The sequence below is a fragment of the Pocillopora verrucosa genome, chromosome 5 (assembly GCF_036669915.1).
Source record: "Pocillopora verrucosa isolate sample1 chromosome 5, ASM3666991v2, whole genome shotgun sequence".
NCBI lineage: Eukaryota > Metazoa > Cnidaria > Anthozoa > Scleractinia > Pocilloporidae > Pocillopora > Pocillopora verrucosa.
In genome coordinates, this window is record NC_089316.1 from 27,324,335 (window position 1) to 27,337,809 (window position 13,475).

General features: G+C 38.9%; 1 protein-coding gene across 3 annotated transcripts in view; it reads left to right on the forward strand.

Annotated features, from left to right (window-relative positions):
• The window catches only part of LOC131777514 (WD repeat and FYVE domain-containing protein 3), a 58,160-nt gene that overhangs the window by 27,889 nt on the left and 16,796 nt on the right, over positions 1-13,475 (forward strand). For all 3 annotated transcript variants that reach the window (XM_066167059.1, XM_066167061.1, XM_066167060.1), the window contains exons 20-31: positions 4,290-4,499; positions 5,042-5,259; positions 5,564-5,731; positions 6,742-6,917; positions 7,723-7,905; positions 10,691-10,879; positions 11,154-11,340; positions 11,675-11,740; positions 12,177-12,263; positions 12,497-12,679; positions 12,850-13,001; positions 13,114-13,199. In XM_066167059.1, the coding sequence (XP_066023156.1) occupies positions 4,290-4,499; positions 5,042-5,259; positions 5,564-5,731; positions 6,742-6,917; positions 7,723-7,905; positions 10,691-10,879; positions 11,154-11,340; positions 11,675-11,740; positions 12,177-12,263; positions 12,497-12,679; positions 12,850-13,001; positions 13,114-13,199 (1,905 nt within the window). The remainder of the gene's footprint in view (positions 1-4,289; positions 4,500-5,041; positions 5,260-5,563; positions 5,732-6,741; positions 6,918-7,722; positions 7,906-10,690; positions 10,880-11,153; positions 11,341-11,674; positions 11,741-12,176; positions 12,264-12,496; positions 12,680-12,849; positions 13,002-13,113; positions 13,200-13,475) is intronic.

Sequence of the window (13,475 nt, forward strand, 5' to 3'; positions counted from 1 at the left end):
ATCTTCATATTTTCCATCATCGCAGAAGTGATGGCCATCTAGCTTCTCCTTACAGCAATCAAGTAGTGAGTGTAAACAGACTCATCATAGTAGGTTGTTATTCGATCCTTACTACATGTCAATCCAAAACAATTTAGCGCATAAAATTTCTGAAATAAATAATTAGCCGCACACCTTTGAAAAAACGAAAAGATCCCTGGGTAGTTTGGAGACCAAAGTCAAGGAATTGATTTAAATTTTCTCTGTAAAGAAAAGAAGAATGCAAAGAGCGACCGTAAGATTGAATATGAAAATTATCGTTTAAAAGTAATCATTGTGAACCTAAGAAGGATGGAACTTGAATTACAGCTTGCCCACAAGATATCTCAATAAATATTGGAGCTCGCATATCATCAACAAGAGTTTCATGGTTTAAATTGCGATTTGGCTGATTTTTTAAAACCTTGAAGTTACGAAGTGAGGAACAGGTTGCATCTCTTTCCAATATCAACATATTGTTTTGTGAACAAGCGACGAGGAAAATTCTTAGCTGAGAGTGTTTTCTTATACAACACCAAAAATTCTTCATATTGACGAACAAGGTAATGTGAGGGAGCCAGAAGGAAGAATTGTTGATAAGATCATAAGTTTAAAGGGTTAAGATGATGCAGACCATAAATCCTTTGCAATTTATATTAAAGCGTGAAAAGAATAATTATCACTGAATTTAGTTTTTCAGTAGCTAACCGTGTGATAAACAAATATGCGTTGTTCAGAGTCCTGATTTGAATGATGACACCGAGAGGCGAAAGAAACAAAAATAAGGGCAAGCAGCTCGTGTGAGAACGAAGTTCTTAGTTTGATTGGTTGAAAAAATCACTGTGAAAGTCCGATACGAGATTAAAAACTTCAGTTGATAATTTCTTGGTCTGAGATGTATCGCTAGGACTCTCCTTTTCGCCACGTGATGCGTTAAAAAGCATTGTAGCGCTTTTTCTTTTTTTTACGTCAGAATTCGTTGTTCTTGAATTTGATTTCTGCTACGCCTGATTTAAGGTGGCAAAATTCAAAAAAAGGGGGGAAAGCAAAAGGAATGTAAGGTATTCTATTTATTATTTTTTATTTTTCTACTTACCCGTGAACAAGGAAGTATGTTTTGTTAGGTATTCTGATCGTATGATGAGGAAGCCGAGAGTAAGAAACTGAAATGATGCTTTCCCTGCAAAAAAGAGAAAAAATGGCATTAACTAGTGTGAAAAAATAACAGTTTAATCGGTAAAACAAAATATTGTTTACAAAACCAAAATCAGAACTACGTCGCTCTCCAACCTCTCACATGTTTTTCCTTAGAGTATCAATATATTATTCAGCCAACAGTTTTGGAGAATCAATAAAACTTATCAGCAGGGCAGTTTTAAATTGACGCAACGCTTCATTCTCTCAAACATTTATAGCGACATTTGTAACATTGTGAACGAAACTTAGTATGATCGTGGAAGGTATAGGCCTAAAGTTGAGTTCATCATTTTATTTCGCAGACTTAAAACTCAAGTCAAGTTTTTAGCAACAAATCGTTGCCGATCTAAGATTATCTCGAGGTTTAAATCATGTGCCATTTTTTTTTTCCCAAACATTTCATTTTTGAAAAGCGGGAAAAGATTGTTTCTAAATCTATTTTGTTACCACTAACCTTCTAAAAAAGGAGCTTGTCTTGTTTGATATTCTAGTCGTATGACTGATGAAACCAAAGGAAGAAAATGAAATAATATTTTCTCTGCAAAGCAAAGGTAAATGCAAATAGTTATTGTAGGAAAGACGTGAAAATTTTATAGGTAAAAAAAAAAAAAAAGGAATTATAAAACAAAGAGGGAACAACGGATACCAGGTAAAAAGATTAGGTTCTATCGGTAAATAGTAAAAAGGCCGTTTAGGAACCTGAAAATCCATCGCTTATCAATTTAAAATTAACATCTATCACAAATTTATTTGAGATGTGGCAATGCTGTACGTTTTGTATACACTCTCTGCATCACCACCGACCCTGAAAAACGTTAAGCTACTTAGGACGGCCAAGGCATAAAACGTTAGACGTAACCAAACGGAGATTTTAGGACAAAAAGAATCTCTGCTTATGTGATGAACATTTTCATCCAGAAAAACAATTCAATTTAGAATAGCCCTATTTCACCCATTTTTTGCATTGGGAACACCAACAACGGTTTCCGTCTTTCTGAATCCGGACATTGTTTTACCGAACACAACAGACCCTGCGCGTAAAACGTGATGTGTACATTTAAAATTTGTAAACTTCTCAAGACGTTTTTGGGGCACAGATTAGGTGTGTCTATTGGATTAAATTTCAACAGGTGCTTTGATTTTTATCAAAACGTTGGATAGGTGTGAATGAAACGAATTTGACTTAACATGGCAGAAGTACCGATTTTAATGCACAAGAAACTTTTTCTCTATTGGATATGAAAAGCAATTGATAGCATACGGGGAATTTATCCACAACGAGGTCCTTCTGTGGCAATTCAGTGATAGTCAATGTAAAGCAGCTCTGATTACCAAGGCGTTGAAATATGTGTTGGAAAATTGATGAGATATTACATTAACAAATCAGCGCATTAATAAATAATTATCGTACTTACCACGACTCTAACACTAAACGCTTTGTTGCTTTGTCAAGTGAAGCAGCCAAATTAAGAATTAGAGTCAGCAGCGTGTGTCTATTTAAAGGTTACAGGCACGTGGTAGACCTCAGTCCACCCCTGAGGGGTTCGAGAGTTTAGTATTCTGATCGTATGACGAGGAAACCGAGAGTAAGAAACTGAAATAATGCTTTCCCTGAAAAAAAAGAGAAGAAATGACTATAACTAGTGTGAAAAAATAACAGTTTAATCGGTAAAATAAAATATTGTTTACAAAACCAAAATCAGAACTACATCGCTCTCCAACTTCTTACAAGTCTCTCCGTAAAGTATAAATATATTATTCAGCTAACAGTTTTGGAGAATTAATAAAACTTATCAGCCGGACAGTGTTAAATTGACGCAACACTTCATTTTCGAAAGCGTTTATAGCGACATTTGTAACATTGTAAAAGGAAACTTAGTAAGATCATGGAAGGTATAGGCCTAAAGTTGAGTTCATCATTTTATTTTGCAGACCATGAAAAACTTACGTCAACTTTTTAGCAACAAATTGTTGCCGATCTAAGATTATTTCGAGGTTTAAATCATGTGCTATTGAATTTTTTTCAAAACATTTCAGTTTTTTAAAGCGGGAAAAGATTGTTTCCACAGCATGTGTCTATTTAAAGGTTAAAGGCGCGTGATAAATCTCAGTCCGCCCCTGAGGGGTTCGAGATTGAGTATGCGTTGCAAGACAAGTCGGGGAGAGGTTTGCGGGGAATGTGGCGCTAATTATCAGTACCAGACCCCGGGTAGACCTCTCGCTGGCTAGTGTGCGGGCGAAGAAACGCGCATGACCAAATGCCGATAATGAGGAGCTAACTGCAGACTAGCGTATCCTCTTCCGCAGCAATTGTTTGGTCCCGTCACGCAGTAGGGAGTGAGCAAGAGAGAGAGCGTTGCGTGACGAGACCAAACAACAGCTGCGAAGGAGGTTACGGTAAGTATGGCACCATTGCAGTTTATTTCCGCTCACAGTTATTTAGACACCAGTGACAGCAGACCACAAAATACCTGTGTCTGAGTTTATTTTCGATAAATTTAAAGGGGTTTCTTTTTTCTTCCTCTCCATTGAACGATATTTTCGTAGGAATCTTTGGAAAGTATCTGCTCTTTTTCGTTTACAGATACACAAACACCAATTAGTTAGTTATTAACCCTAACCATTAAAAAAAAACTCTTGTATGCGTTGCATGCCTATGTTCTAGCTTAACCCTTGAACTCCCAAGATCTCATTAGTAATTCACTTTACTGTTCGCTCTACAATTCATATGATGTAAGTTTGGAGAATTTGGTACTAGATCAACTGATAATCCTCTAATTGATATATTTCTTTATTCTCATCACTTGTCCGCGCGAAGTTATATTGAAATTGTAAGGAGAAATTCTATCTTGGTCACTCATGGGAACTAAAGGGTTAAGCCTTCGTGGGTTTTGACCGCAGGGTTTCGCCGCTTAAAACGTTGAATTTACTGGTTTATTTATAATGTCAGGAAAACTGTGGTAATCCATTTATAGGTTTCTTGATCAATAAAAGAAATACTTTGTGATTTTCTCTCGTCGCGTGGAGCTTGACCAGACTTGAATTCAGCTCAGTTTTGTTGTCTTTATTTTCAGGTTTGGTCAATACTTAGTCTCTACTTTACCAGCGCATCCCTCGAACGAAAACGAATTGAAACTGGATTTGGGTTCATCGTCTGAAGCTGCTACTACTGAAGGGGAGGAGGGAGAGGAGATTTTGTCACCGCGACGCATCTGCTTACGAAATGTGATGCTTGAGCTGATTCTGTGCTTGATCTACGCTGAAGGAGGTGAACTGGATCACAGGTAAGTCGAGGAAAATTGCCATTTTTTTTTCTTCTGAATTTTTGATTAAAATGATATCGATTTAGTAAATTAACTTGAAGGAGACCAAAAGATATTAGTGTGATACGAAAGAGTAGGAATGGCCAAGGATGGAGAAGACTTACTCGGATTGCTAAACTGAACTAAAAAATGAGCGATGAATAAAGGAGGTAAGTCTCTAAAGAAACTGTGGTGCTGCGTCGGTGGGAGAGTATAGCAGGTAATTTAGTGTCAACAACTGAGTTGAAAATGTTGAAAATTGGCCACCGTAAAGAGTACAAAAGCTGTTCTTTCGTTTTAACGCTCGAAACGACATTTTTTTACTCTTTACGGTGGTCAATTTACGTTTTCAACTCAGTTGTTGACACTAAATTACCTGCTAAAAAAATGAGCTGTTGTTTGGAAGGTGAGCCTACACTCCTCCTTTGGAAACCGAACCTGAGAATTCGGCTCAAATCGCTCCTAAACAAACTTTTATTCAGCGTGGAAGTTTGTGTTTTGTTAAAATATTGTATGCTTTACAGTTTCGCTGACGCCGTTCAGGAGACTCTCGGATTTGATTGGCTCCTGCTCTTCATTCAAGCCCATCTCCATAACACCACAGTAGTGCGTGCCACTCGCATACTCGTCACCATGCTCAGCAGCGTGCCAGCACTCAACAGATTCCGAGAGGGACTGGGTAGTGGAAGCTGGTTAGATGGTACTGACATCATGTTAAACAAGACAACTTATGTCGTAGCAGGTATGAGCTGATTTATTCTGTGAGAGCAGTAACACTTAAGAGTCTTGCAAGTGAATGATACGGTGGTCTAGTGGTCAGCGCGCTACCAAGATAAATCTTCCAAGTCTAACCCTGACTGACTGGCACAGCTCCCTGCTGGATATTACCAGCTGGTGAAATTTATTATCCTTCAGCTTCACTTCCCGTTTGCTGACATCCAAACTTATCAAACCATTTACGGTTTGCCTTTCTTTTTTTCCTAATTTACTTTCCACTAATTTTAGTTTATTTGTTTGTTTGTTTGTTTGTTGTTTCTTTTTCACAGGTTTCAATGTAGGCTCTGTGGCTGATAACAGACAGAAGTATCAGATCAACAGGGAGGTGTGTAATATCCCAGGATTCTTAATGCTGGAAAAGCTTCTGCCGAAACATATTGATATTCCTGAGATTTATCACCTGGTAATTGCTCTTCTGCTTGGGCACCCTGTGTCTGGTGAGTAATAAGGAGACACAGACAAATAATTTTGAATTTGGTTTTATCGACTGAGTTGATAATGTAAATTGGCCACTGTGAAGAATTTCTAAACTTGATGTTTTGAAAGTTAGCCCGTCGTCGGAGCGAAACTCTTTTTGGTGCACAATTTACAATATCAACTCAGTTGATATAACCAAACTACCTTATAATACGAATAAAGGGGTAAGTTTCCAAAGAAACTGTGGTGCTGCGTCGGTGGGAGAGTATAGCAAGTAATTTAGTGTTAACAACTGGGTTGAAAACGTAAATTAGCCACCGTAAAGGGTAAAAAAGCTGACGTTTCGAGCGTTAGCCCTTCGTCAGAGCGATGGCGAAGGGCTAACGCTCGAAACGTCAGCTTTTTTACCTTTTTTATCGCTCTGACGAAGGGCTAACGCTCGAAACATCAGCTTTTTTACCCTTTACGGTGGCTAATTTACGTTTTCAACCCAGTTGTTAACACTAAATTACCTACCTTGTAATACCTCTACCGAAGTAGCACCACAGTTTCTTTAGAAACTAGCTCTCCTTGAATGATTTTATATTCTGTCCTGTCCTGCTGATAAATTAGCCAACTTGAAGGGAAACAACTCAACAACTAACACAGGTGATTGCTCTTTTAACCCTTTAACTACCAAGAGTGACTAGCATCTAATTTCTCCTTACAATATCATGCCATATTTAAACATTAAGATCACAAGAATTGACGAAATGATCACCAACTAAAGAAGCTCATGATTGTTAAACAAATTCTCCTTGTCAGCACCTTAGGAACTGTATAGAGAACAGTATGAGAATGTGCACACTGATGTTAGGATGTAAAGGGTTAAGATCGCGAGAATAAAGGAAATGATCACCAACCGAAGAAGCTTTGGATCATGAAACAAATTCTCCTTGTCAATAACGTAGGGGATGTAAACAGAACAGTGGGGAGAATATGTTCACTGATGTTAGGGTGTGAAGTTGACTCAAGAACTGTTTTTTGTCAGATGTGTATTCAGGTGCGCAGTTTGACTGGGACAGTTTGTACTCTGTGTTCTGGTCAAGGTCAGCCTCAGGAGTCAAACTCCCCACCCCCAGTCCCCAGGAGCCTAGTTCGTACAACATCTACTGCCCCGAAGCTGCGCATGTGCTGCTGGCAATGGCGCACATTATGGTTAACGAGGTTAGTGAAACTTCAAAGGTGTTGTAACGCTGATTTTCACTTAAGCATCGCAAGTCCGGCACAGCATATCCTTTAGTAACGTTATCCATCTTAAGCATACGGTGAAATATATCACGTGCTCCGATTGTTTCTAAAAAATCCTACGCCGCCCACTAGTGATCAGGACGGCAACACCGCGGAAGACGTCGCTTGAAAAAGTAATTTATATTTTTGACTAGAACTAGGAAAATTTCTGGATATGTTGACCGCCCCTTAGGGCACCATACCTCAACTTTAACATAACGTATGTAAACAGCGTTTAGTTCCAAACACGAACTCAAATAACATGTCATCGGGGTCATTGGTGATTTCACGTTGTTGTTTTGCAGAGGGCGGCTAAGAAATGTAAAAAGTTTTAAAACATTCGAGCAAAGCTGTTCATTAGATGTTTTGTATCACCACCAAATAGGATGTTTTTTTTTTCTTTTTAGATAGGAATAAGGGACCTTATTCCTATCTAAAAAGGCGTGAGCTTAATTGGGAACCTTGAAGCCCCCTAAACCTAACTCTAAGCTAACGCTGACCCAAGGATTGACTCCGTTTGTTGTGTCCCAACTAAGCACAGTCAAATTGCGTGTTGATCGAAATGAAGTATGCTTTCATCAGAAGAGGAACATTCTGTCGTCAGGAAACGAGTTGAAAATTTTTAGGGCAAACTTGTTTGATTTGATGGAGCAAACTCGTGGTGATGCGAGCGAACTAATGGGAGGCGAACTCTCATTGGGGTTAAACCTTCAAATACCTACATGAAGTTTTCCATTCACAGCCGTGGCAAGATACAGAGGAGATTTCCTGGCTCAGAGAATATCCAGTGACGCTGATACAGTTCCTAAGTTTCTTGTACCGAAACATCTCCAGCTTCGCTACCGTGTGCACCTCACCAGAATTCCTTGAGAAGCTTGTCGCTGTTTTGTTTCCCAAGAGAAGAAACTTGCTGAAACTTCAAGAGGTATACATACATACATATACTTTATTGATGCTCCCTAAGTGGGCTTTTCAGCTCAATAGAAAAAAAAAAAAAAATACAAATATATAAATTAATTGAGAATGTAAATACAATAACATTATAATTACAAAATATATATCAATAATATAATATAATATATCAACTTAATAAAACATTTGCAAGATGACGTCTAAAATTCCTGGGGCATTTTAAAGACTTAATGTTATCATTCAAGGAGTTCCAGAGTTTGGCTCCTCTGAAAGCAAAGGAGCGCTGCCCTGTTGACAGGCGACATAAAGGTATATCCAAAGCACCAGATGATCGAGTTTGTTTATTATGGACTTGAGAACGTGATTTAAACATATCAGCAAGATAGTCTGGAACAAGCTTGTTAATACATTTGTGCATCATAGTAGCGTCATTTAGAATGAGTTTCTCTCTAATAGGAAGCCATGTCAACGATCGCAACCCATCCGAAATATGGTCATACTTTCTTAGTCCCAGAATAATTCGCCCGGCAAAGTTTTGGACTTTTTGTAACTTGTCAATATTGCTGCTGCTGGTATTACTCCAGACGGTTGAACAATATTGGAGTTTACTAAAGACAAAAGAATTTATTACTAACAGAAGTGTTTTCCTATCCAGGAGGTGTTTGATTCTGTTGATTTGGTACAATTTAAAAAGGCATTTAGAGGCAATCTCAGTGATATGTTGGTTATAACTGAGGTGTGTGTCGAGAAGAACACCCAAGTCCTTAACGACAGGCACAGGTGTTATTTCCTTGTCAAAAAGTGTTATACTGAATGATGACAGTTTCTTTAAAAGTTGTGGTAATCCAACAGCTAGAACCTTAGTTTTGTCCGGATTAATCAAAAGAAAGTTTTTACAGCACCATTGAGATATTCTCGTAAGATCTTCGTTTAAGGCGAGGATGGACGTGGGTAATTCGGCAGGTGAAAAGGACAAGTACAATTTACAGTCATCAACATAGGAGGCAGGTAGACAACGTTTAGGAACAGAAAGGAGGTCGTTAACATAGATTGTAAACAAAACCGGACCTAAAATAGAGCCTTGCGGAACTCCGAACTCAAGTGGGAGTACTTTAGAAACTGCGTCACCTATTCGAACGCACTGTTGTCGGTTAGAAAGGTAACTCTGAAACCAATTCAACGCACCCTGGGAAAAATCGAGATTTTGTAGCTTGGATAACAAGATGTCGTGTCGAATACTATCAAATGCTTTAGACATGTCTAATAAGACCATGATGGAAACTTTCTTGTTATCCATAGCCTGGAGCAACTGATCTGTAACGTACAACAGAGCTGTTTCTGTCGAGTGAAGCTTTCTATTTCCGCTCTGATGTGCTGCCAGTTTATTATTTCTAATTAGATGCTCCATAAGTTGTCCATGTACCAACCTTTCAGTGACTTTTGAGACTATTGGTAATAATGAGATGGGGCGATAGTTGTTAGGGACATCTGGATTACCGCATTTGAGAATAGGTGTAACCTCTGCTGTTTTCCATGCACGTGCAAATGTGTTGGTAACAAAGGAGTTATTCACAATGTGGGTAATTGTTGTTAGCGTACTGGGTAAACTGTCTTTAAGAATTCTGGAGGATATCTTGTCCATTCCAGGAGCTTTGTTAGATGGTAGGCTTCTAATCACCCTTTCTACCTGATTTTCCGTGACTTGATGGAGAACGAATAATTCGGGGCTAACGTCGGTGGATATGTGTAAAGGAGTCGGCACGTCCAAATTTACACTAAGTCCATGATGTAAAGATAAGTCCCTGGCTTTTTGAGCAGTAATACTGCCGACGGAGATGAAGAAATCATTTAATTCGTTAGCTAACCCAGTGGGATCCTCAGAAGCCATAAAACTATCTTGTTGTTTACGTGGTAGACACCGGTTAATGATTTTCCAAATTGAATTAGGGTTTCCATTGCTATCCAGGATCTGAGTCCTGACGTGAACTTTTTCGGCCACACGAATCTCCCTTTTCACTTCTTGACGAAAAAATCTGTATCCGTTCCAGTGGAAGGGGTCATTTGTTTTTCCCGCAAGTTTGCGCCATTGGTCGCGCGTTCTCATTAGTTGACGAATTTCTGGTGTTATAAACGGGTTAGGTTTAGATCTAATTTTAACCCTCTTGACTGGAGCATGTTGACTTAGTACTTCCAAGAACAGTTCGTTGAATACATCAACTTGATCGTTGAAATCGTCAAATAGGCTTATTATGTGAAAAGGCGCAAATGACAAATCACGTAGGAAATTGTCGGCGCTGTAATTAGTATAGCTTCTAATAGTGACGTAACAGGGCTTGATCCTTGGCTTTTTTTTTAAGGTATCGAGATGGGAATGGAAACTTATCGTTTCATTCGTATTTTTACCCCTTTGATTTGATAATTCAGCCATATTATTGTCCAGTCAGAACAATTTTCAACTAAGGGACTTAAGTAATCTGGGAGTGCTTTATTTTTGTTTTTCCTCGCTCTGTGATTGGTCTAGAAAACTCGCGCCATCTTCTCAACCAATCAGAATATAACACGAATACTGCGTCACCCACGTTTTCCCGCGCTTTTGGGAGTTTGCCTATTTTTACTGTGAGTACACATTGGCTAATGATAATATTTCCTTTATGACTGGCCACAGTGATAACACTGGTTTCGGTTTTTTTGAAAGTAAATTAATCACTGCTCTAACACTAAATTTTAGCACGGAAGAAAGGAACATGATTATGATATAGTTTCTGAGTCTTAGGAATTGTTGTGTTTCTTTCATCCAGCTTGGATCAGACAGTGAGAATGAGGGGGAACCTGGAGCAGAAACTGAGACTGTCTTCTCGTCCCAGACCCTCCTGATCTCTCACCCAGTGAGGAAATGTGTGTTCGAGTTCCTCAGGGTGATTATGACTGAATCCCTCACTTTAAACTCATCTGCTAAGAGTCTGGGTGTCATTGACACCATCTTAGAGGTAAGCAGAAATCTTACCTCTTTGAAACTATTGGGAAAAGCACGAAATGAAATAATTTTTCCTAAATTCATGATACATAATCATAAATTATCATGCATTTGAATCAATTATCATAGATTATAATAAGGTGTCGAAGAATTTTGTTGTTTTATGCTTTATTTCAAAATGTCATACATTATCATTTTCCATGTAATGTCATAAATTACCATTATTTGCTTAGCATGCATTAGCATTTATCACCTGCATATTAATGTTTTTATTACGCACATCACAGTGTTATCCAGTCAAGTGTTCCCAGCCACAGCAAGCAGAATTCCAAACAGAAGTTCTTTTTGTTCAGATTGAGTATTTTCTTGGAGGAAATCTACTCACTAACCCGTCAGCAGGGTGTGGCAATCATGCCAAGATCGTGGCAAATGCTTTCTTTTTTGCTTCCAAAGTTGTTGATAAGCTCTGGATTGGTAAGTTTGACAGTTTTTTTTTTACTCGTTTTCTTGAGTTTTTAGCAGGTAAGGAAACAGAAGCAAAATTCTAGCATACGAAACCCCAGGGGAAACAGCCGTCGATAAAGGTGTAATATTGTTTCGCAAGAGGAATGCGAAAAAACTTATCTCTTCGCCCTCTTCCGCTGGAATAAAAATAATCCACTCGCCATCTCCCATCTCCTGGGGCAGAATGGTCGATCTAGGGATCTTTTTTCATGAAAGTTACTATTTGTTAATGTTTGAATTTGAATCTGAATCATACAACTTTCTAAAAATTAAGATAAGGAAATATTCTTTTTTCATTTTTCAGGCAATTTCGTTCACGGTTACAAGACGGTTTTTAACTTCATCACCAGCATGATTGAAGCAGTTAAAGGTAACACCATATTACGGGAACTTTAATTATATTTCTCGTGAATATATGATACATCTCCTTGATTATAAAGGCCGTGTTCCACCCTTATCAGTCTGCTGACATGACAAACTTTCCTACGTATAGAAATATCTTAGCTGTGATAATTTTGTAGTTTACCCGCGTCCACGCGAAGGAAATCGCTTCAAGGCGGGTACATTTTTGAAGAGCTGTCCCTGTTTGCATTGGCGCAAGATGCGGGTTGTCTGTTTAGCTGGCAGAAAAGAAATCTAAACGAGGCTTTTCTATATAAAAAGCTTCTGTCTTAGATTTAATGAAAGGTTATTGAAGTACTTGATACTAAGCTGAAGCACCAGTGATTTGTAATCTTAAATAGATCTGGCAAACTGAGACAAGTTTTGTTTGTCTGTTTATTTATTTCATTCTTTTTTTTTTCCAGGTCAGTCAGTATCGATGGATAGTGCGTACCACTCTCTCAACAGAACTATCTTATACCAACTCTCCAGGCCGCTTGCTCGGCTCACAGGTGAGGAAGGTTTAGCAACTATCATGAAATATTCCGCGCGTATTGAAGGCGCACATTTTACATGCTTGAACACGAGCGAGGAAACCTGGGTTGAGTGCACGAAATTGAGGCTTGAGTGCGTGTAAACCTGCCGTCTTTACACGGTCCAATCGTACAGTGAAAAACTTGACATACGCAATGTTCCTTGAGTTTCGGGTTGTTAACGGTGTTGTGTTATCTCGTCATTTCTTCAGACCAAACCAGTCTTCTGGAGTTTCTCCATATCCTGACTACGAACCACAAGCTGGTGTTTGCATCTGTCAACAACGAGCCGAACTTTATTGCTGGTCTGTGCCACTGGCTTCTTGTCATGGGAACGCACAAATCTTTGGCAGTGAGCGTGAACAACAGTCCTAGCCTGGGAAAAAAGTCGGAAGGTAAGCAACTCAGCGGTCATATTTCGGACAAATCTTTTTTCCAGTCACTAAAAACGGGGAAAAAACATTTGCTTGACCTTTAAAATGGAAACTACGGAATATTACTCTCGTATCGTTTTGTTTATTATGATGGACAACTAGTTTTAATCTTGGTTTCCTTTCATGTGCAGCCTTAGTCGGCAGCCTTGATGTTGGTGAAGAGATGACCGAAGTGGTCGGTGCAGATCACGTGTCCGAACAAGAAGAGCTGTCAAGCTGTACCAGGCTTCTTGCTGCTGCGGCCGAGAGGGTCTGGGACATATTTGTTCAGAATAAAAGAGAAGTGAGTGTTATAAGGAAATGATTGTTTCCATGAAAGTTTTTGACAGTTACTTCTGTCTTTTTCAGGTGATTTAATTTCTGTGTGACGCTTTTGTCTTTTTTCTCTTTCTCAGGCTATGGTAGCAGCTCTCAGTGTTGAAATCCCAAAGCCAAGTTTCAAGTCCTACAGTAGCAGCAGAGATTATTATGTAGAACACATGTAAGATTCATTAATCTGCTTTTCGTCTTTGTTTTCCGTAGTCTACAATTTGTTATTTCCTTGTGTGGTTAAAGCACTCAGAGGGTTGTTAGTTGGAATCTTACAGACGCCAGAGCTTATCGTTGAGTCCGTTGCATAAAATGACGTAGAGGTACTGCAATCCCCACCCATCCCACCCTGGATGGGATGCTAGTCCACCCCCACTCCCTAGGATTTCGTAAGCTTACCCTGAGAGTTCGCCGGTATCAGTTTATACTCCTGAGTGGAGAGAGGCAT